This window comes from Amphiprion ocellaris, chromosome 19 (assembly GCF_022539595.1).
Source record: "Amphiprion ocellaris isolate individual 3 ecotype Okinawa chromosome 19, ASM2253959v1, whole genome shotgun sequence".
NCBI classification, from domain to species: domain Eukaryota; kingdom Metazoa; phylum Chordata; class Actinopteri; family Pomacentridae; genus Amphiprion; species Amphiprion ocellaris.
Window position 1 is genome coordinate 25,792,989 of NC_072784.1, and position 23,809 is coordinate 25,816,797.

Genomic DNA, 23,809 nt, shown 5'->3' on the forward strand with positions numbered 1-23,809 from the left:
AAAATGATGGTATTTATACTAAATCTGAACTGTACACCATGTCTTTAAAAAAGAACAAATGCATCTCCTCATAGTCTGAACCATCAAAAGATAAAGACGAATAGTTTTTTTAAGGCTGTGAATCAGTGGAGAGGAAGAGCTGTGGTTTATGACGCTGAAGAGGAAGGTAATCAACTTCCTCGTTTCATTTCCGTGAGTGTGTACACTGTTACTTTGATGTTAAATTAAGATTAGGGTGTGTACAAATGTGACTAACCGTAAACCTGAGAGCATTTTGTCATTCTAAATATAATTTTTTTTTTCTTCAGTTATTAGGTAATGATGACACCAAAGAATAGAGTGCTTTTTGATTTTATTTTTACAAAAAGACATGGTGACATTTTATTCAATATTAGAAAATATAGAAATAGTGTGCGATATATATGCGTTTTTACAAGCAAGAAAAGTCAAAATAAAGGGAGAGGATGAGAGTCCAAGGTCATGAGAATGAGGCATGTATCCCCTCTCACCATCCAAAACGAGACACCAGCTTGCTCTGGTCATCCAAATCTTTCTGAACCTTCTTCCTCATGTAGAAGATAGGACAGTCCCGGCTGCAGAGGAGAGAGCAGGAATCATGTTAGCAGAATAAAAAACTGACTATCCACCGTTATGATAAATAAAGAATATATGAAGGAACATGCTGATTCTTTAACCCCTACAGCAGGGTTGTCAAACTCATTTTTAATTCAGGGGCCAAATTCAGCCCAATTTGATCTCAAGTGGGCCGGATCGGTAAAATCACAGCATAATAACCCATCCATCCATCCATCCATTATCTATACACCGCTTAATCCTCACTAGGGTCATGGGGGGGGCTGGAGTCTATCCCAGCTGACTCAGGTGAAGGCAGGGGACACCCTAGACAGGTCACCAGTCTGTCACAGGGCTACATACAAAGACAAACAAGCACTCTCACATTCACACCTACGGGCAATTTAGAGTAATCAATTAACCTCAGCATATTTTTGGACTGTGGGAGGAAGCCGGAGTACCCGGAGAAAACCCACGCATGCACAGGGAGAACATGCAAACTCCATGCAGAAAGATCCCGGGAAAGCCGGGACGCGAACCAGGGACCTTCTCGCTGCAAGGCGAAAGTGCTAACCACTACACCACTGTGCAGCCCAGCATAATAACCATAACTCCAAATTTTTCCTTTGTTTTCGTGCAATAAAGTTCACATTTAAGGAATTATCTTTTTACAAAACATTATGAACAACCTGAAATTTCTTAAGAAAAATTCAATTTCAACAAAATTATGCCTCAGTTTATCATTTACACATTACAACTTACAGATCACAGACTATTTACAAAGGCACAAAACATTTAGTCAAAGGTATCTATACAGTATTTTACTTTATAATTAAAATGACAAAAGTCAGACAAAAAAACAAGACAAAATATTACAAAAACGAAACAATGACAAAAAATGCAACAAATGACATGATATAAAACAAGAGACCAAAAAGTTAAAAGCGACAAAAAAATTGCATAAATGACACAAACGAGACAAAAAAAATTACAAAAGCAACAAAACGAGAAGCGAGACAAAAAAAAACGACAAACATGAGACAACCAACAAAAGTCAGACAAAAAAGACAAGTTACAAAAATGACACAAAATGACAAAAGACTATTGAACAATCTAGTATTTTATTTTACGATTGAAACAAGTTGTCAGCGTCTAGAATTTATTTTAAATTTATAGTTTTACAAATTTACAATTTGCTGTTAATGTCTTCTCTAATTTTTACACTTTACAAAGTCGTCCCGTGGGCCTGATTGGACCCTCTGCTGGACCGATTTTGGCCCACGGGCTGCATGTTTGACACCCCTGTCCTACAGTGAGGGGATCCAATGGTTCCGTTATACTTTGAGGGGAAATATCTTTTGAAAGAATGATGTTAATCCTTCTAGTAGAGTTTCAGAGACTCGGAAAATCAGTGTCAAGCTGTTCTGGCAGCACAACACCTTACTTAGATATTTTTCCTTTAATTTGTCCCCTGTATGTGCACATGTACTGTATATGTACCTGGTACAGAGCACATCCTCATGAAGAGAGCCTTGACAGCGCTGACACTGAGTCCAGAGGCGAGAGAAACGCTCCTCCAGAGCGTTCAGGTGAAAGATCTGCGATTAACAACCTGAACGTTAGCAACTTTTAAGACATGACAGAAAATGTTTTCAGGGAAGAAAAACTGCTTTTCAGGATAATCGATTTGGAATTTCCCAGGTGAAGCAACACACTGGTGTTCAGTATTCTCAAAGCAAATCACTGAGAGTGAAACTTAGAAAACAGGGATTCTAATGCGTTTTATTCAGTGCAATTTAATATCAAATACCCTTTAATGAATTCTCTGAAGGGCCACTAGAGGGCAATATAGTGATAATGACTAGACAGTCATCATTATTAACACAGAACATACACTACCAGACACACCTTCTCATTCAATGCTTTTTATTTGTATTATTTTCTACATTGTAGATGAAGATGAACATATTTTTGTTTACAACATAATTCCATATGTATTCTTTTAAAGTTTTGATGTCTTCAGTAATAAGCTACAATGTAGAAAATATTTAAATAAAAACCATTGAATGAGAAGGTCTGTCCAAACTTCTGATTGGTAACGTATAATCAAACACATCTATCTCTGTCAAATAAGAAATACCAGCATATTAAAATAACTAATATCCAGCATATTGCTTACCTCTTTTTGGTACAGTTCAGACTCCTTCTTCTTGCAGAAATCACACACAGCCGCTGCAACGAGAGACGTGGAGTTACACATAAAATTCCACCGAAACTATACATTAGAAAAATAAATATGGATGGGACCTAAGCTAAGAAATGTTGCTTTGTTATTTTTTTTTAAGAGCACCAACGTCAAACATCAAAGCAGAGAGGAAAATGCATACACACCGTCAGTTTTGAGTACAGCTTTGCAGCCGATGCAGGTGCTTCTCTTCTGAGCAAACGCCATGAGGCCTCCAACCTTCGAGGTCAACACAGTCTTACAGCGTGTGTGGTCACCCTCTGAAAGACACATAATCAACAGCAACGTTAAAATCTACAGTGACATTAACACATCTTTCTTTCTTGACAAAGAAATTAACAAGATCCTCACTGTTTTGATGCTCAAACTACAGATTTCTAAATTGTTGGTTTTAATAAGGTTTCTTATTTTACTAATATGGAGGTAAGCCACTGAAGAGAATAGCATGTGAGTGTTGACTTACTGAGCAGGACACTCTCAGCTTTGCTCTCTCCCAGGATGGGCTCAAATATTCTCAGCAGGGGTTTGGACAGCTGCTGCTCCAGGTAGTATTGTGTGTCGATGGGAATGTTGTTCTCCAGCACATAGATGGGGTCCTGAAACAACATGTGGAAGAATCCGAGTTATCATCAGGACGGAAAATGTATAATAAGGAGAAGGGGCTGCATTGACAAAACAAACATGTTGTTTTTCCATTATTGGTAAATAATCAAAGAAATGTAACCTTTATTTTTTTTCTTTTTATGAGCATCATAACTTTGCCATACTGCACAGAAAACATTTTGGAGTCCTTTCCACTTCTAGCCACAGTTGGCTATTTTAATAGAGGTGCAGAACTTAATATTGCAGTAAAAATGAGCCCACAGCGAGTAAATCACGCAGAAACTGCTGTGGTTTCCGAGGGTTAATAAACAGTCAAACATGAAGCTCCCCACCTCTGACTTCATGTATGCTGCTGCTCCCTTTGCAGCCTTGATGATGACGTACGGAACTCGATCTCCAAGATTTGGGGCGCTACCTGCATCCCTTTTCCTCATCCTGTAAGAAAAATGTTAATTTCACACATACAGACATCTTCCCTTTCCCTAATATGCAAAATAACACGACTCGGTGTCTAGTTAGAGATTAATCAGACCTTTCTGCCAACTCCACGTGAGCCTGTTTGCCAGCGTACTCCTGGGCGGTTCGCGTTAGCTCCTTAGTGATGACCAGCTGGCTGATGTCGATGCGATTGCACAGCAGGTCCGAGATCACCTCTTTGGCGTGATCCACAGCACCCTGGGGGTCCCTAGAGGCATATTACATCAAGTATGGTTAGTTGTACACTGTATCATCATCTCCACTTCAAATTCAACTAAACAGAAAACTAGCAGAGTAGTTTAAATCCTTTTTAAAAATCTTTTCAGGAGGTGATGTCCACAAAAACTGATAATGTGTGTACCTGTCTATGAGGATTTTCTGCAGGCAGGTGTTGATGAGGTTCGCCACCAGAGGGCAGTTGTCTCTCCGCACAGTCTCAATGCCTTTACAGTCCATCTTTTCGTGTGTGTCAGCGCTGGAGGAGAAATACAGGCCTGCGTAGCGCTTCTTATTGATCAGCAGGTATGGGTAGTAAACCTGGGGAGGTCACAAAAATGAGCTTTTACTAGCTGAATTCCCTGTGAGCTGCTGCAGTTCAAACAAGCCAGAAAATGGATGGACAATAGGAATGAATGGTTGGATGAATTCTAAAATAAATAAATATACATGCAGTGTCCATGTAACACTGTGAATTTCAGGGTTTTCCAGGCTCAGTTCAAGTTCAAGTTCAAGTCAAAATTTGTGTAAACATATTTTTCTTTTTTCTCTTTTTTTATTTAGAGGTCAGAGAATTGAGAGATTTATCACTGCATTTTGTTTCATCAGGTGATGACTATTAATTATTTTAGGCCTTTTTTTGTGACAGGGATTGATTTGACTTTCCTAAAAGAGTGTCCATATAACTTCAATATATATATTTTTATTTCTTGATAAATGATTGGCCTAATAGATTGGCTTAAACAAAGGTAACAATGAATGGATGGATGAATTCTAAAATAAATAAATATGTCTGAATTAAAACATGTCACGTGCTTGTTTGTCTCTATGTAACCCTGTGATAGACTGGCAACCTGTCCAGGGTGTCCCTTGGCTTCGCCCTTGGTCAGCTGAGATAGACTCCTGCCCCTCCATGACCCTAATGAGGATCAAGCGGTGTATGGATAATGGATGGATGGATGGAAAATATGTCATGACTGATATCAGGTAAATAAATCAATTACATTAATATTGTATAAAAATGTATAATAGAGTAAAATAATCAACAATATAAACAATAAGCAATACATATACAATATGTTAGTAATAAAAGTGATTTGAGAAGCTATTTAATGGATGCTCCTAATTCTGAATGCTTCACATCGTCGGGGAGTTCCAGAGCTGTGGGGAACCTGACGGCAAAGCCAGTTCAGCTTTAGACTTGAGCCGAGAACAGCCAGCAGAGCCCTGCCTGAGGATCTGAGGCCATACTGCGGTTCTTAGGAGAGCAGCAGCAGGGAGCAGGGAGTCCTTTACAATCGTAAAAAGCAAAGCAAAACTGCCCGGGAACTAGTGAGGAGAAACAAAACCATCTGAACTACACAAAATGTCAGCAGTCTGGAACAACAGCACAGGGCATTTTCAAATGGTTTTTTTCCACTAAAAATCACAAACAAAACATATTCTCAGTAACTTTACTGCTAATGACAGGCTAGAGAACTGTTTGACTTTCTGAGGAAACTAACCACAATGCTTTCTGAGCCTCTCCCAGATCTAACAGGTTTTAAAATTATTCAAAAGGCACTGTGGTCATTAGAACAGATGCATCTGATGTAAGAGGTGAGAAGACTTCCTGGTGAGCGATAATCCAGTCAAGGGCACAGCTGACCACATTTGATTTTTATCCAGCATCAAAACTTAATATGAAGTCTTTTCATTTGTCTTATATAATTATCACTTTTAGATCTTTTCATTTTCAGAAGGTATCCAAGTTTAACATCCACTCCACTGCAACTTAATCAAGGAATTCTGACTAAGTTAGATTTAATGTACATTCTTTGACTAGAAATGGAGCTCTTTAAGATATGAAAAATATGTGGGTGAAAATGTAATATAGTCAATCGTATTAAATGGATGAAACAGGCCCAAAGCACGTCAGGGCTGTCAAACTAAAACTCGACACTACTGACCGGTCAATGAAAACAAAAAGAAAACTCATGGACCTCAAGTTCAGACAGATTTTTGAAGTTGAAACATCACATATATACTTGACAGTATCAGGTAAAATCCTAGTACCTGAATCATATTTTCAACTTTTAAGAGGTTATACATTTGTACTGCTTAAATTAGTGTGTAGTTGATGTAATAAGGGGGGAAAAACACTAATATTCCAACTCAATTGCATCTCCAACAGAGAAGTGGTTTGATAAACAGACTGGACTGAAATGATACCTTCTCAAATTCCAGTTTGATGGGTGGCGTGAAATGAGACGACACCCACTCAGCTGCCTCCCTCCCGATTTCCATCGCCTCGCTCACTGTTGCAACTCCAAGCTTAACCATGACAGAGTCTGTGTCTCCATAAATTACCTTACCACATAAAACGAAATAAAAAGAAAACACACACAGATTAGTATTTAAATAACAAAGGTGAACAAATCTGACAAACTATTATGATATGCTAGAAATCATCACAAAAAGGGTTAAGTATTGTTGGGGGTCAGTCATGTGTTTCCCTCACCTTAGCATCAGCTTGGTAGCCATTGGATAGAGTGTACTTTGACTCCACCAACTTTTTGGTCGTCTCAATCATCTGTCTTCCAAAACCAGTGACGCTCTGGAAGAAACAAGAGAAAGATTTTAATTCTAAAAATCATCTGTAACGTTGGAATAAGGTTTAAACTGCAAATTTCAGTGACGTTACAGACCATCTGAAAAAATATATATAGAAATGCTGACTACATTCCACAAAACAGGAAGAATTTTTGACAAAACATGATAGATTTTTACTACAAACACTACTAGCAGGGGGTGATAAAAAAAAAAGCAATAACAAAAAAAAATGGCTGAGTAAAGATATCCAAAATGCAGAATTGATAGAAATAATTCAGAAAATATACATAATGGAACAACTGACTTTTGCTCTGAGACATGCAGCCCAAAAATGTGAAAGATATTGGGGAAAAATGGAAATCTGAAATCTGAATATCATGTGATCAGAGTTATTACTGTCATTGAGCTGTTTACTGGCCATTTTTGAACTGTATGAGAATGCAAGGCTATATGTCTTGGAAGGCGCAAACGCCAAACAAACTTTAACCCATAAATACATGGCAGACTCTTACTCAAGAAAGAGGAGGATCAACGTTTTATAATGACAGTCTTGGACATTTGGAACCTTGGCTTGACTTTAATCTGTGAATGCTATCATTCTGTCTATATGTTGTTCTGTTTGCTTGTTATGGAAAAATAATAAAAATAAAGTTAAAAAAAACAGGAAGAACTTTTACACTTATAGTAGGTATTTGTAACTGCTTCTGTTTCTTGCTCCACCTGTTCTGTGGTTTCGATGTCACTGCTAATCTTTGCTCTACATCTTTGGGGTCTTTTACCGTTTGTGCTCTGACTTCACATCTGCGCACAACAGCGGGAATAGTGTCAGTACGTCAAATGATGACAATTCAGAGTAAGTAGAGGACTGTGAGAACTGATATGGAGTTTAAGTACAGCTATGCAACCCGTCAGTCTCAATTTAGGAATATTTAGTCCAAACGACAAAGTAATATGCTCACCTGTGAAATCTCTAAGCAGGGCAGCTTCCCCACCTGGGCCCCTGTGAAGCCATAGACAGAGTTTGCGCTGATTTTCAGGGCCAGCTGTCGGCCATCCAGCACCTGCTTCTTGAAAGGGTCGGTTTCCTTCTTCAGCTCTGCTTTGGCCCTGTGGATAGAACATGATATAATCTCAGAAGGACTGGCCAGGAGCATGTTGATCTGCTGTATATTATCTATACGGTCACAGAAAGCACTGTTACTGAGTTATAGTGCACGTATTGTGACAAATAAATATTAAGCACATGTTCTGAGTACATACTAGAGGTAGACCGATATATCGGCCGGCCGATATTTTGGGCCGATATATGGACTTTTTTCAATATCGGCCATCAGCCGATTTGTGATCAGGCACCCGTACGGGCAGCTGCCGCGACCGCTTTCCCCTTAGAAGGACCCCCGGCACTCAGAGAGCGGAGCATGAGCGGAGCGAGTGAGCCAGGCAACAACAAGCCTAACCCTAACCACTTTCAGGTTACTTTTTAATTGTATTTTTTGTAAACTTTAAGTATTTTCTTTATGTTATTGTACTTTTTCACTTTTTGTGTTCAATAAATGTTAGAGTTCTACTGGTGTATTTAATTTGTAATATATACATGTATATACTTTTAGTGTTTAAATTGCCTTTTGTAATCGATGTGCTTTTAAAAAAAAAAAGGATATCGGCCTTAAAAATCGGCTTCTACAATCGGCTTTAGATATCGGCCTTAGATATCAGCCGAAAATTTTTTTTAAAAATCGGTATCGGCATCGGCCTTTGAAAATCCCATATCGGTCGACCTCTAGTACATACATCAATAAATTTGGACTATTCGTTTCTTTTCCAACCCCAAATATTAAATTGTCACCCCAGCTTAGAGTGAACATAATTCAAACCTCTTTCGGGCAGACAGCAGGTTCTCCAGGATCTCTGGAAGAAGTCCTTTTCTCACGGAGCTCTTCACAAACTGATCACCTGTTGGAGTCTTGATGAAGTCGTCTGGTGATAGACTGAGGATACACAACCATTTAAATTCAATAATCATTCGAATGTACAACTAACACTCATATACAGTACAATGTAACAAGAACAAAAGATTGATACTGCACACTCAGACATTTTTGACAACTTGAAGTGCATACTTGATCAATTATTAATTCCTAAACTAGCTGTTTAGTCACATGTTGCACATGTTGCTGATGACATGCGCAACTTCATGGCCTTTCAACTCTGAATACAGTAATAATCAGTCATCTTCTTTTTGATCTTGTATAACATTAATTTTTTAATTCACCATAACAAATTTTGATTTTCATACCCATAGAGGTGTTGTGATGACACCATTAGCGACCACAATAAGTAGTTTGGCTAAAACTATGTATATAGCAAACCACATTTTGTTAGTTTAGAAACTAACAGTACGGAAGTGGTACAGCCACAAAGTGCAGTTTCTCCCACAGACTTGAATTAGAAGAACACAACGTTGTTCATGGCCACTTAATTCAGTGAAATACATGACTTTTAATCCGTTTGTTTCATTACAACTTCATCACATGTGCTCACCCCAGTTTCTGCACTGAGCCTTTCTGCAACAGCGTGGTGTAGCACAGATTGTGAGCCATCATGATGGACGGATACAAGGAGGAGAAATCCAGGGTGGCGATGGGAACACTGTAGTATCTGCAGAGAGAAGGTAAAGTAGAAACATTTATGAAAAGGCTGAATTTTCCACACACAACTGGAGCAGTTGAGTCCTGCATCAACACAAACAAATATACTGTAGATACACTTACCCTTTCTCTGGCTCAATGACAGTTGCTCCGGTGTAATCTTCTCCTCCTTCTGTCTTTACAACAGGCATCACCAGATCCTGTTTCATGGCCTAAACATTGACGCACACAGTTTCCAAATTAGTGCATACAAATGAGAGTAGTCATGTTTGTGTTCACCTTTTCTTTACAATATTAAAAAGTGAAGTAAAACTGCCTGAGAACCAGTGGAGGAGAAACTACACCATTTGAATTATACAAAATTTTAGTGGTCTGGAACAACAGCACTGGGGGTCTTCAGTCAGTTTTTGCTAAAAACATAAACATGAAAGTTTTCCAAGTAATTTTGCAGCCAATAAACGATCTGCAGATTGCCCTGTGTTGGACTGAATCCTGACCAAGACCAAATTTTCAGAGGTTTTAAAGTTATTGAAAATGAGATGGAACAACCACCTTCAATTGTAATCCAGCATCCATACTCTCAATATGAAGTCTTCTTATGATATCATATAATAATCATTCTCACATCTTTACACCTTCAGTAGGTATCCAAGTTTAACCTTACTATCCACTGGAACTCCACCAGGGACTTCTAATTAAGTCAGATTTACAATGTATGTCTTTGACTGGATATTAAACTTTTTTAATGGGAGAAATATGTGGGTGAAAAAACAGCATAGTTGAATGTATCATACGGCTAATACCAAGGCTGTCAAACTAAAACTCTACATTACTGACGGGGACAATGGATTCACTCCACCCAAAACGCAAACTCATGGATCTCGACTGATTTTTCAAACTTGAAATGTCATTTATAGGGGAATTATTGTTTGGCCTGTAATAATACACACAACCATTCAAAAGTTTGGGGTCACTCAGGCAATTTCATGTTTTCCATGAAAATTCACTCCTTTATTTGTGTGCTAACATAATTGCACAAAGGTTTTCTAATCATCAGTTAGCCTTTCAACACCATTAGTTAACACAATGTAGCATTAGAACACAGGAGGAATGGTGCTGGAAAGGAGCCTCTGTACCTCTATGGAGATATTCCATTAAAAATCAGTTGTTTGCAGCTAGAATAGTCATTTACCACATTAACAATGTCTACACTGTATGTCTGATTCATTTAATGTTATCTTCATTTTTAAAAATGCTTTTCTTTCAAAAATAAGGACATTTCGAAGTGACCCTAAACTTTGGAACAGTAGTGTAATACCAAACATACTTGATCCTAACATCAGAGTCCCTTTTTTTTTTTTTTTTTTCACCTGTCGCAGTAGCTGAGAGACAACTTTGATCTGCTGTCCTCTTGAGAGCAGGTATGTAAGAGGCACACCGGTCACTCTGGCCATCTCCATGTAGTTAATCACACACATGAGCTTCTGCAGCAGCCGCAATGGGAGATAAGCATCCTTCAGGCAGTAGACAGCCAGACGACGACGTGTCTGTTCATTTCCATTCTGAGATGGAGGGGAAAAAAAGACAGCAACAATTCACCATTGGTGTTTTTTAGATGCCTGACTTCATCACAGAAAAATGAACAACACATGTGAACACCGATGAATGAAAAGGCAACTGGTTTGTGCCTTACCTGGAGATCAGTGATGATGGAGTGTTGCACATCCTCCTTCTGTTCTTGTAGAAAATGGAAACTCACAGCATTCAGTGAGTACGAGCGAAGTTTATAGTCTCTGAGGAGAACCTGAAAGAAACGCACAAAGTTCAGTGTCTTTTCCTGAAAACATTTTTACCTACAAAATGCACCACATATGATCTGTGCAGTAACTTACAGATTGTTAAATTACTATTTTCAGTAGTAAGTGCTGACCTGCAGGAGATCAAACTGAACTCGGCCCTCCATGTTGATGGTCTTGTTCTCTCTGCGGCCCATCTGCTTGCTCTGGAAATTTAAGTCTCGTAAAACTGATTTGGTGTTTCGAATACGGCCCAAGTAGGGGAAGTAATTCACCTAAACACAGAAAACATGTTTTATTGAGTAGAGGAGAAAACACAAATGTCTTGGTCCAAACTTTACAAAGAAATAACTTAAGTATTGCTACAAAACCTTACATGAAAGTTTTAAGGCTTTATCTGCCAAGAATACTTAAGGCCTTGGATCAAAATGAATATGGCTCATCTAACCTTTAGAGCAGCTGCCCTGTTGAGCAAGTAGGGAAAGTCAAAGTTCTGGATGTTGTATCCAGTAATGATGTCAGGATCCACCGTCCTTAAAAACTCTGCCCAGGCCTGTTCATCCAAAGGCAGAATAACAACAGCACAACATTATATAGGGCATCAAAGAAAAGTACATAAAAATATAGATGTTTAAAAGCATGTGTGTACCTGTAGTAACTGTTTCTCCTGAGTAAAGCACAGTATCTGTGAGCCAACAATGCTGGCGCAGGTCTGAAGGGTGAATACTGTGCGAATGAAGGGCTCAGTCTCACCCTGCCGCTGCACCATAGATGCTATCTGAATCACAGGATCCTTGTCTGGTTCTGGGAAGATTCCTGGAAAGAAATAATGTCAACACCTGAGTCCAAATCTGCATTTGCTTTTCATCAAGTTTGAGCAGGCCTTGGTCATGTGTTGGTCTGCTGTATCGCAAGAATGCTGAAGGGGGATTTAAAAAAAAAAAAAACACCTTTTCTTCCTGCACACTCGATATCAAAGCTGAGGACCCTCAGCGGTGCAATCCTCTGCCACTTTCCTTCTGCCGGGTGACTTATCAGATCTGTCCATCCCACATCCACTTCATACTGACACAAAGATACCTGAAGGACAAACACAAGAGGAGAAAGCTTATCAACACTGATGGTAAACTGACTAAATCATTGGCCAACACAGCATTGTAGCCATTTGATTTACTGTAGCAGGTTGTCTCATGTTACAACTAAGATGCAAACTAGACCTACCATGCTTGGGTGCTGAGAATCATTCGTCACGTTTTTCTCTTCACGCAGTCTGTACTTGTCTTTGGGAAGTTCAATCCAACAGCATCCCACCACATCACTGTCCACCATAAACCTGAGGACACAGAGAGACTTATTCGGCTGAAAAATACAGCTTCAGTATCATTTTTTTTAAGTTATTTTTTTGGCCTTTTGTTGGCTTTATTTGATAGGCACAGTTGAGAGGCAGACAGGAAAGCAGGGAGAAGAATGGGGGGAAGACATGTAGTCAAGGGCCGTGAGCTGGAATCAAATCTAGGTCGCTGCATACATGGGTCACTACCAGCTGAGCTATGTCAGCGCCCCAGCTTCAGCATCATTTTTAAATCTGTTATGTGACAAATTATAATACATTTAAGTAGAATCTTTAACTATGACAAGTCAGTTTCCCTGACTACATTTTCAAGACTAGAATTAGTTAGATTCCAATGGCCAATTGCATATAAATATAAATAACACATAATAAAGCAAAAGCATAAACAGGGCTACACAATTATCAGTCAGTGCAAACACCAGGTTAAACTTAATAAAAAATCCAGATAAACTACGAAGTATATGCATTTCAGTGTAGTAAATATAAGATGCATCTCCCTTGATTCTTGCCGCATTTCTTTTGTTGTGACTTCCACACATTCCACAATTTTCTTTACAAATAAATTCCAATTATTAGACTATGAAACTGATCTATTCAAGAGAAAATGGGCACTTAAACACCTCTATCTCTCAAATTATCTAAATTCTTTATTGTTTTTATGTAGCACACACACCTGATTTCAAAGTCTATATTGGCCTCGAAGGCTTGGTAACACTGGAGAGGAAAAGGTCCAAACTTAAAGCCCTGTTCCAGCAGTCTCTTTGCAGGGGCGATGAGGCGAGGCATGGCCATGGTTATCTGCAAGAAATCCAGACTCTGTTTTCCATGGTAACCATACATATCTGTGAAAAAAGGAAAGAGAAGTTTGGATGCAAAAATGATGACAAACGCAAAGAGGTACTGTATTTGATTTTCTTACTGTACGATACCACACAGTAATAAGATAACAATATTGATACCGGCATCATATATGTATGCTTGTTTATAAATTGGTGTTGTAATACTAAAAACACATTTGTGATTTTTTTGTGAACTCCTTGAAACACTCACTGTATATACATTTAACAAACCCTTATTAGCACTTGCACATAACTCGTACTCACTCTCCTTGTGGGTGATGTCCACAGCCAACACTGTCACAGAGATGTTGTCCTTATTAGAACGCATGTCCTTCAACACAACAGAGTTCAGCTCTCTTTGAAATTCACCCAGGTAAGCAGATGTGAACCCTTTTCAAATGAAGCAGAAAGAGTGGAACGTCGTGAGACTAATACAAATTTGTTTCATCATTTCCTAATAAGAGCAGAAATGAATTTAGATGCAGCAGAAAACAAAATTGTGCTCTACTGAGGGTATGATTGAATATTAACTGAATAAAATGCATTTGTAATAAAAAAATAAAGTATATGAATAAATTCAAGTCTTAAAAATATTAAGTACTCACCACTTGGTGCAGGTACATAGAAGTAAGGCGCAAAACCATGTACATGGCAACACACACTGTTACCACTGTCTGTTACACCAAACATCCGAATGATTGGGACTTTTCCTTGTGATTGGCCGGGCATACCAGCCACTGCCGACCCTGCATAACACAAAGATAAAAACCAACTTACAAAATATATCTTCTCTAATAAGGTAACAGCAGTAGACCAGGTAGGCATTATGTTGCACCCTAAATGTGACCAAAACAGGCAATAAACTAAGATAACTCTGAGTTATCTGTGTATTTTATATTGTTAGAACAGAACTGAGTCAATATTATCTTGATTCTTTGATAGTTACCCAAATAATAGTCGAGATCAATCTGCTGAAACACCAAAGTATCAGATGATGGGTCCAGTGAAGGGGCATGAGGTCGCCGCCAGCGAGGGTTAAGATCTGCTGAGAAAAGGTCACCTGATAGGAAAAGGAGGCAAGGCAGACAAAAAAAAACGAAAGAGCATTATTTATCATTTCCATGAGCTGTTTGACAGTTGCTACCTATTGTTTAATGACACAATGTGAAGCTAAATATGCTTTTTTTTTTAACTCAAGACACGACTGGATTATGAAGTTTGCAATTCAAGCAGATTTGTTAGAGCTACCAGTCATACATACATACTGTCTTACTTAAAAAACAAGAAAAATCTGGTAAATATTAGATTGTTTTCCTTCATATAAAGACTTTACATAGACTAAGTGCTATTTGACTCTACAGCTGTTGTAAATAAAGCAGTTAGAGGTATAGAGACGGTATGAAACCTTAGCTATTTGTATTTTTGAAGCAGATGTGCATGTCATTTGCATAACCCAGAAATTTCCTCTTACATGAGGTGTCACTTACACCAGCTATGACTGTGCACTTTCCTGTTCAGCACTCACCTACGGGAATAACATCATGCCCTGCCTGCCCCTCCATCTCCTCTGAATCCATCTCTGCTTCATCCAACATCAGCAGCTCCTCTTCAAACTGCGATGGACTGTCCTCCCAATCATTCATCCCTTTACCCCTCTTGGCGTGGGACGCTCCGCCTGCGAGAGGGCCACCATTGCGTCGTTTGAAATCCATGTCTACAAGTCAGTGACAAGGAAAGTTTATGAAACAGTGAAGGCACATTACGAAAGATGATCAGAAGGAAGTGAGAAAGAGAGATACTCCTTGAAAATAGTAGTAAATGAAGTTCAGAATAAGGCAAAAGTCAGCATAACCTACTGAGATAATGACTAACAATGAATGCTAACATTTTATCAGAAATACTATTGATATACATATATTTCACAGAATCAGCTTTATGTTCCATGTATGTGTGCAGTATTTTCTTTGTTTTCACAGTACTCTCACAAAATATGCACATTTATTCAAACTAGCAACAGATTGAAGATAGAAGAATGGGTGTTTAACTTCTATGCACAGCTATGGATCTGTATAAAAGTTTAAACTGAACCAAAGGTTTAGTGGCAGTTGTGCAAATTGTGATGATCGGGGTAAAAAAACACAGGGCTGTTGGTACTATGTAAGATATGAGGGGCTTGGATGCAGAGATGCATATTTGTGGCACAGTGATATAATATGGACACTAGCATGAGTTCACTGTGCAAATTAGGTCAAATCAGTACAGCTCTGTCACTGTAGAATATTTCTCAATATTTAACTTACAATAAACCGCAATGAGGAGCTATAACAAGAGAATGGGTAAGAGAATGATAACGCAGCTAAACGAAAGAAACACAACGTCAAAAGGAAAGCAAAAAAACGACACTAGTATCAATAGCAAACGCATTTAATATACAGTCAATTAGTGCTTATTTAATTACAGTAACTGTCAAATTGTAAACAGCAGGGCTTAATATAATGAGCTGAATGTCATGTGGTCGGTGATAAATCCAGAGGAACCTTCTGAACTGCCTTCAAGCCATGCAACTGGTATGACTTGAATCTTGAATTTCCGTGAGGGTGTGAATGAAGTATTTATCTATTTATACGTGTATGACTGCGGCTGCACCCAAACTAGCTTGGCACAACTCATTTACCATCACAACTAAGTTCCCTAGTACTGCCTTTGTTGCCCCAACCTTATAGCATTACTCCAGTTAGGCGCAGTCTATTTTATCTACTTGTCAATACAGCACTTTTGCTTTGAACCTGCAAGGTACAAAAACATATAAAGCTCAGTAATCCAGCTGTAAGGTTTACGACAAGGGAATATTTGATTTTGTAACGAGCTAATGCAGCATGCTAGCAAACACACAGTAGTCTCGCGCCACGGCTAATCTCACTAAACCGTGTTGTTTGTGTCTCCGTGAAGTCCAACATCACAAATACCAACAGCTGCCGTATTTCTGAACAACGTATAAATACCTCGGAAAGTTCCGTACTCGCTGCAGCCTGCAGACCCCGGTTGACAACAGCTCCCGCCACTCTGCTTCAATTCGCGAAATTCCACCGACGAAAGCGCGAAAAGTTTCCGGGCTTAGTCGTAAAGGAACGGCCAGTGACGACATAGAAGGGGCGGAGTCAGAGCGGTACAGACAGGAAGTTGGACGATACTTGTCAATTCCTTGTAAAAGAAATAAACCGTGTAGTCGCAGGAAAATGACGTCCTGCCTTTCGCAGCAGCAAGCGAGGGAAACTATTAAAGTAACAATCCCTCCATGATAGATAGATAGATAGATAGATAGATAGATAGATAGATAGATTTTTTTGTCTTGTTTGTCATTTTGTGTCCTTTCATGTCTCATTCATGGTGTTTTTGTTTCAATTTCAAGTATCATTCATGTTTTTTTCTTGTCTTTTTGTATGCTTTTTGTCGATTTGTGTGTTATTTTGTGTCGTGTTGTGACCCATTCACGTCACGTCTGTATTACTACTACTTTTGTGGTTTTGTGGCTCCGTTTTGTGTCTTATTTTTGATAGATAGATAGATAGATAGATAGATAGATAGATAGATAGATAGATAGATAGATAGATAGATAGATAGATAGATAGATAGATAGATAGATAGATAATCTGACATTGCAAGCACACTAGTGTGTGTAAAGTATCTTAACGCTTTTTGGTGCAATATCAACACATTCAAACCTGTGAATTATGACTATTTTGTACATTTAAGAATGCAAGAATCTGTGCAATATCTGTATTTTTCTACTCATGGACAAATCTGTGCAATATAAATACTTCTCTATCAGTATTTCTACGAATGAAAGAATCTGTGCAATATCTTTGATATGTACAATATTTCCACATCCAGAAAATTTTGGACAGTCTAAACTAGTAGTTATGTACATTTTTTGGGTTTTTTTTGTTTGTTTTTTTACTGATATTACTTAAATGTTTCCACTATCTTCTTTCCTGCTGTAAAAATGCAAATGTCCCTACTGTGGGGTTAATGAAGTCTTCTTGTATCAAATTGTATCTTGTACCGTTTTTTAGAATTTCTCAGATTTCGATTCTATATTTATTCTTTACTGTCTTGTTGTTGCTGCTGAGTACCGTAACTACATTTACCATGTCAAATTCCTTGTGTGTGCAAGCTCACTTGGCACTAATTGCATGGGCAAGGCAGTCGTGTTTCATATTAAAATAAATCAAATCAAGTCTAGAATATTGATACAGCAAGTTTAAAATAACATGAAACTGCTACTGCAAAGGCAAGATCACCTTTACCAAGTTCACAATAGCTGTTCTTAGATGAAGAGGTCTAGAGGTTAAATGGGGGATGAGAAGTTTAGAAATGTACACAGGTGGCAAACCATTCATAGCTTTATAAAATAACCTTAATCGATGCTATGTTTAGCAGATTGCCAGTGCAGGGATGCTAGTGCAGGTGTGATGCTTTCCATTGTTTGGTGCCAGTTAGGAGTCTTGCTGCAGACTTGAGATATAGACATAATACATACGTAAAAATGTTTTTTTTCAAATAATGGCAAATATCTGCTTGACCATCACTGATTTGCTTGTTAGCAATTAGCAGCAATTGGCCAGTGTTTATGGTGAGAGGAGAGAGAGAGAAAAATTAAAAATATTAATTTTTGTTAACAGTGTGGCCAATACTCAGATCCTAAGAGTTACAGTAATTGAGCCCTTGAGGAAATTAATAAAATGATCACAGTCTTCATGTCCTTCAGACAGAGGATGGATCTCAGTCTGGCAATGTTGCTCAGTTGAAAGCAGCATCTTCTTTTGACCACAGACTTAATCTATTTGTCAAATTTCATTACTGAGTCAAAGATTTGTTTCAATAAATTTAAGGCAGATCATATATTTTAGATTTTTCTCATATGATAAACGCATTATTGGACAGCCGCCTGGTGGGCCCACCGGGCAGGAAATCGGGGTCGAGTGCTATGCCAACCAGGCAGTAGGCAGGAGCGGGCGTCTAGGCGCACCGCCCCCTGGTGGCGTAGACTAGCTCTGGGGATGTGGAACATCACCTCACTGGCGGGGAAGGAACCCAAGCCTGTGCAGGAGGTGGAGCAATACTGGCTATATATAGTTGGGCTCACCTCCACGCACAGCAAGGGTTCTGGAACCAGAATCCTGGAGAGGGGTTGGACTCTCTCCTTTTCCGGAGTTGCCCAGGGTGAGAGGTGCCGGGCAGGTGTGGGGATACTCATGAGCCCCCAGCTAAGCGCCGCTTTGTTGGAGTTCTCCCCGGAGAACGAGAGGGTCGCCTTTCTGCGACTTCATGTTGCGGAGGGGAAAACTCTGACTGTTGTTTGTGCTTATGCACCCAGTTCAGAGTACTCGGCCTTCTTAGAGTCTCTGGGTGGTGTCCTGGAAGGGGTGCCATCTGGGGACTCCATAGTTCTCCTGAGGGACTTCAACGCTCACGTGGCCAATGGCGGAGAAACCTGGAGGGGGGTTATTGGGAGGAACGGCCTACCCGATCTGAACTCGAGCGGTGTTCTGTTATTGGACTTCTGTGCTAGTCATGGACTGGCCATAACAAACACCATGTTCGAGCATAAGGTTGCTCATAAGTGTACCTGGTACCAGAGCACCTTAGGTCAAAGGTCGATGATTGACTTCATAGTCATATCAGACCTGCGGCCGTATGTCTTGTACACTCGGGTGAAGAGAGGTGCAGAGCTGTCAACTGATCACCACCCGGTGGTGAGTTGGATCCGGTGGTGGGGAAGGCTGCTGGACAGACCTGGTAAACCCAAACGTATAGTGAGGGTGAACTGGGAACGTCTGGCGGAGGACCCTGTCTGTGGGGTTTTCAATTCCCACCTCCGGAAGAGTTTCTCCTGCATCCCGGGGGAGGTTGGGGACGTGGACTCTGAGTGGTTGATGTTCAAAGCCTCCATTGCAGAGGCGGCTGTTAGGAGCTGTGGCCTGAAGGTCACTGGTGCCTGTCGCAGCGGCAACCCAAGAACCAGCTGGTGGATACCAGCGGTGAGGGAAGCCGTCAGGCTGAAGAAGGAGGCCTTTCGGGCTTGGCTTGCTCGGGGGTCTCTTGAAGCAGCCGCGGAAGCAATAACTAGGGTGTGGGACGAGTTCGGGGAGGCTATGGAGAAGGACTTTCGGCTGGCCTCAAGGAGGTTCTGGCAAACCGTCCGACGCCTCAGGAAGGAGAGGCAGGGCTTTGCTCAGGCTGTGTACAGTCGGGGTGGAGAACTGTTGACCCGTACTGGGGATATTGTCGGGTGGTGGAAAGAGCACTTTGAGGAACTCCTGAACCCGTTAACACGTCCTCTGTGAGGGAGGCAGAGCCTGAAGACTCGGGGGAATCTTCGACCATATCCGTGGCAGAGGTTGCCAAGGTAGTTAAAAAGCTCCTCGGTGGCAAGGCGCCAGGTGTGGACGAGATCCGCCCTGAGATGCTCAAAGCTCTGGACATTGTTGGACTGTCTTGGCTGACACGTCTCTGCAGTGTCGCGTGGGCATCGGGTACGGTACCTGTGGAGTGGCAGACCGGGGTGGTGGTCCCCATTTTCAAAAAGGGGGACCGGAGAGTGTGTGCCAAATAAAGGGGTATCACACTTCTCAGCCTCCCTGGGAAAGTTCACTCTCGGGTGCTGGAAGGGAGGCTCCGACTGATTGTCGAACCTCGGATTCAGGAGGAACAATGCGGATTCCGTCCTGGTTGTGGAACAGTGGACCAGTTCTTTACTCTTGCGGAGCTGCTGAGAGGGTCATGGGAGTTCGACCTGCCAGTCTACATGTGTTTTGTGGATCTGGAGAAGGCCTACGACCGTGTCCCCTGAGGGGCTCTGTGGGAGGCACTGCGGGAGTATGGGGTACCGGGCTCGCTGATACGAGCCATTCGGTCCCTGTACAACCAAAGTGAGAGCTGTGTCTGCATACTCAGCACAAAGTCAAACACATTTCCAGTGGGTGTTGAACTCCGCCAGGGCTGTCCCTTGTCTCCGATCGTGTTTGTGATTTTCATAGACAGGATCTCAAGGTGCAGTCGGGGAGAGGAGGGTGTCTGGTTTGGAGACCTCAGGATCGCATCTCTGCTTTTTGCAGATGATGTGGTTCTGTTGGCTTCCTCACATCATGACCTTCAGCACACACTGGAGTGGTTTGCAGCCGAGTGTGAAGCAGCGGGGATGCGGGTCAGCACCTTAAAGTCCGAGGCCATGGTTCTCTGCCGGAAACCAGTGGATTGCTCCCTCTGGGTTGGGGGGGAGTTGCTTCCCCAAGCGAAGGAGTTCAAGTATCTTGGGATCTTGTTCATGAGTGATGGACTGAATGGACTGTTTGTTCCGCTTCCCTCGGGGAAACGGTACAGAAACAGAAAATCTCTGACCTCCAGACTCAAAAACAGTTTTTATCCAAGAGCTGTCCAGTCCATTTCCCCCTACACACACAACAGACTCACTATGTGCAATAAAGAACTGAGTCTTGCACTGGACTGCACTTTACCCTCATCCTACTGCTCATGTGCACTAAGACTGTTTACATATTTATATCTTTAAAGTATTTTTTTATTTTATTTGTACATAGTGTGCCTTTTTCTATTTTTTATATACAGCTGGGAGTCATCAATCATAATTTCGCTGTGTGGAAACACAATGACAATTAAGATTCTTTATTCTTGATTCTTGATTCTTGATTGAGTGATGGGAAAATGGAACGTGAGATGGACAGGCAGATTGGTGCAGCGTCAGCAGTAATGCGGGCGTTGTACCGATCCGTCGTGGTGAAGAGGCAGCTGAGCCGTAAGGCGAAGCTCTCAATTTACCAGTCCATCTACGTCCCAACCCTCACCTATGGTCATGAGCTCTGGGTATTGACCGAAAGAACAAGATCGTGGATACAAGCGGCTGAAATGGGCTTCCTCCGCAGGGTGGCTGGGCTCAGCCTTAGAGATAGGGTGAGGAGCTCAGACATCCGGAGGGAGCTCGGAGTAGAGCCGCTGCTCCCTCACGTCGAAAGGAGTCAGTTGAGGTGGTTTGGCCATCTGATTCGGATGCCTCCGGGGAGACTTCCTCTGGAGGTTTTCCGAGCACATCCGCCTGGGAGGAGATCCCAGGGCAGACCCAGAACTCGCTGGAGGGATTATATATCTTGTCTGGCCTGGGAACACCTCGGGATCCCCCAAGATGAGCTGGAAAGCGTCACTGGGGGGAGGAATGTCTGGAGTGACCTGCTTCGCCTGCTGCCTCCGCGACCCAGCCCCGGATAAGCGGTAGACAATGGATGGATGGATGGATGGATGATTGCACAGGCTTCGCAGTATGCTGCTCAAAACTCAGATTACAGGCTTGATATGATGTGAAAGAGAACCGGCTGATGTCAGAATCTGTTTTTTTCATGTGCTGCAACCCAACAAGAATCTCTGTTTTATCTGAGTTCAACTGAATACATTTATTCGCCATGTAGTTTTTGACATCAGAAAGGCAGTCACTGAGAGAACTCAGACAACAGCTCAAAGGATCAAACGTGAAGGTACATTTGTGTGTCATCAGTTAAAAAAAATGAAAAGAGACACCATGTTTATGAATAATCTGCACAAGCAGAAGCATGTATAAGGAAAATAAAATAGGTCCCAGAGTGCAACCCTGATGCACACCATACATCCATCCATCCATCCATTATCTATACACTGCTTACTCCTCATTAGGGTTGTGGACGGGCTGGGGTCTATCCCAGCGAAGGCAAGGGGGCACCCTGGCCAGGTCACCAGTCTATCACAGAGCTACATATAGAAACAGTCACAATCACATTCACACCTACAGGCAGTTTAGAGTTACCAATTAAGCATGTGTTTTGGACTGTGGGAGGAAGCCAGAGTACCCGGAGAAACCCCACGCGTGCACAGGGAGAATATGCAAACGCCATGCAGAAAGATCCCGGGAAGGCTGGGACACAAACCAGGGCTCTTCTAGCTGCAAGGCAAAAGTGCTAACCACCTCACCACTGTGCAGCCAGCTTAAGTTATTTTTCAGCAAAAACATTACAAATTTGATGGTCCTCAAATCCTTAAATGCAAAAACTGTACATTTATTTTTTGGACCTGGGGTTTCAGCTTCAGGATATTTAGAGCATCAAACTCTTGATTTCCTGCATTTTGCTGTATTTCTACACACATATTTGTCACCTATTTGTTCCTTTTCTGGTGCCAATTTGTCTTCTATATTGTGACTTCTGTTTGGAGACATAACCTCTCTAAATGTGCATGTGACACCTATTAGCATAAATGATGAACGTATTAATTTTAATTCATTTATAAGTCATTGGATTTTAATAGGTCACATGTTTTTTCAGCAAGATTTCTGCTCTGGGTAAAAACCTCCACATTACAAACGTGAGATGTATCTGATTTTGATATACTGTAGAAAAAAGTTTTTGTTTTTTTGTTTTTTTAAAAGTAAACATTATGTTTCTTCCATTGCCATGTGTGATACTCAAGTGAATAATGGTTTTTTTTTTTTTTTTTTTGGTTTTTTTTTGGTCAGACAAGGCAAAAATGAACAGTGGAGTTTTGTTTCCCTGCCCCTCATCTCATCCTCGCCATTCTCCAGTCAAGTATTCTGGGTCTCAGGATGTGTTGTTCTTTGGTAAAAGTACCATTTTGGAAGCTTCTGTCCTTGTGAAAGGTTTACCTGACAGCAAATTCTCACTGTTTACATGTGTTTAATTGATAGAATCATGATACTTCACTCAGTTAAGAGTTGAATAAAAGGAATTTATGAGCCTATCCTATGATTAGGTGTCAATATCTTAGAAACCCGAGATAGTAAGGCAATATGAAAACAGAGATGCCTTTTGTATGAATCTGTATGCTCACAGTGTGCTTGTTTTTGTTATCCCTGAAAGCTGTTGTTTTCTGTCACCTCCTTCAGACACAGAGGTCACAGATTAGAGGATAATGCTGGGATCTAAGGCCAGAGGTTACAGTACACCTCAGAGGTAAAGATCAGGGGTTTGGATACAGACAAATGGCAACCAGTGGAAAATATCTCTATAGGTTAATATAGTACAGATCACAGAGATATGTAGAGGGTTAAGTCTTAATGTCACTGGTCACGTTGTATTTTCAACCCTGATCCTTAGACCTTATAAATAACTCCTGCTCTTCTGCCTCCTCACAGTAAAAAAAAAAAAGAAAACTTGCCCGGTTGCCCATGACTCCCCTGTTTTGTATGGATGAAATGATAATTCACCAACCACCGCAGCGCTCTTTAACCTTTCCTCAGCCAATCGCGTCTCTCCACTGAGGAAAACTCCCAGTTCCCGTCACGTTGTGCACAGAGGCGGACGCAGAGAAGAGACTGAGGCCAATAGGAGTGAAGCTCATGAATAATATGACAGCAGAAACCTCACACCAAGCAGCCTTCTTCCTGCATTCTGGGCCAGGACCGCCCCGTCCCT

At 40.9% G+C, this 23,809-nt stretch overlaps 1 protein-coding gene across 1 annotated transcript; it reads right to left on the minus strand.

The window, feature by feature from the left end:
- Nucleotides 1-335: 335 nt before the first annotated feature.
- pold1 (polymerase (DNA directed), delta 1, catalytic subunit) lies at nt 336-16,499 on the minus strand. Its single transcript, XM_023265386.3, has 27 exons — nt 16,343-16,499; nt 14,866-15,054; nt 14,287-14,400; nt 13,946-14,086; nt 13,605-13,730; nt 13,175-13,343; nt 12,372-12,483; nt 12,101-12,230; nt 11,800-11,966; nt 11,599-11,703; nt 11,285-11,425; nt 11,048-11,158; nt 10,725-10,916; nt 9,478-9,566; nt 9,248-9,364; nt 8,581-8,694; nt 7,666-7,813; nt 6,615-6,710; nt 6,326-6,463; nt 4,260-4,435; nt 3,954-4,106; nt 3,754-3,856; nt 3,282-3,414; nt 2,965-3,078; nt 2,753-2,805; nt 2,074-2,171; nt 336-593 (listed from the first exon to the last, which is right to left on the minus strand). Exons 2-27 carry the CDS (start codon nt 15,050-15,052, stop codon nt 506-508), a joined length of 3,315 nt encoding a protein of 1,104 aa, XP_023121154.1. The 5' UTR covers nt 15,053-15,054; nt 16,343-16,499; the 3' UTR covers nt 336-505.
- Between the last annotated feature and the right edge of the window lie 7,310 nt (nt 16,500-23,809).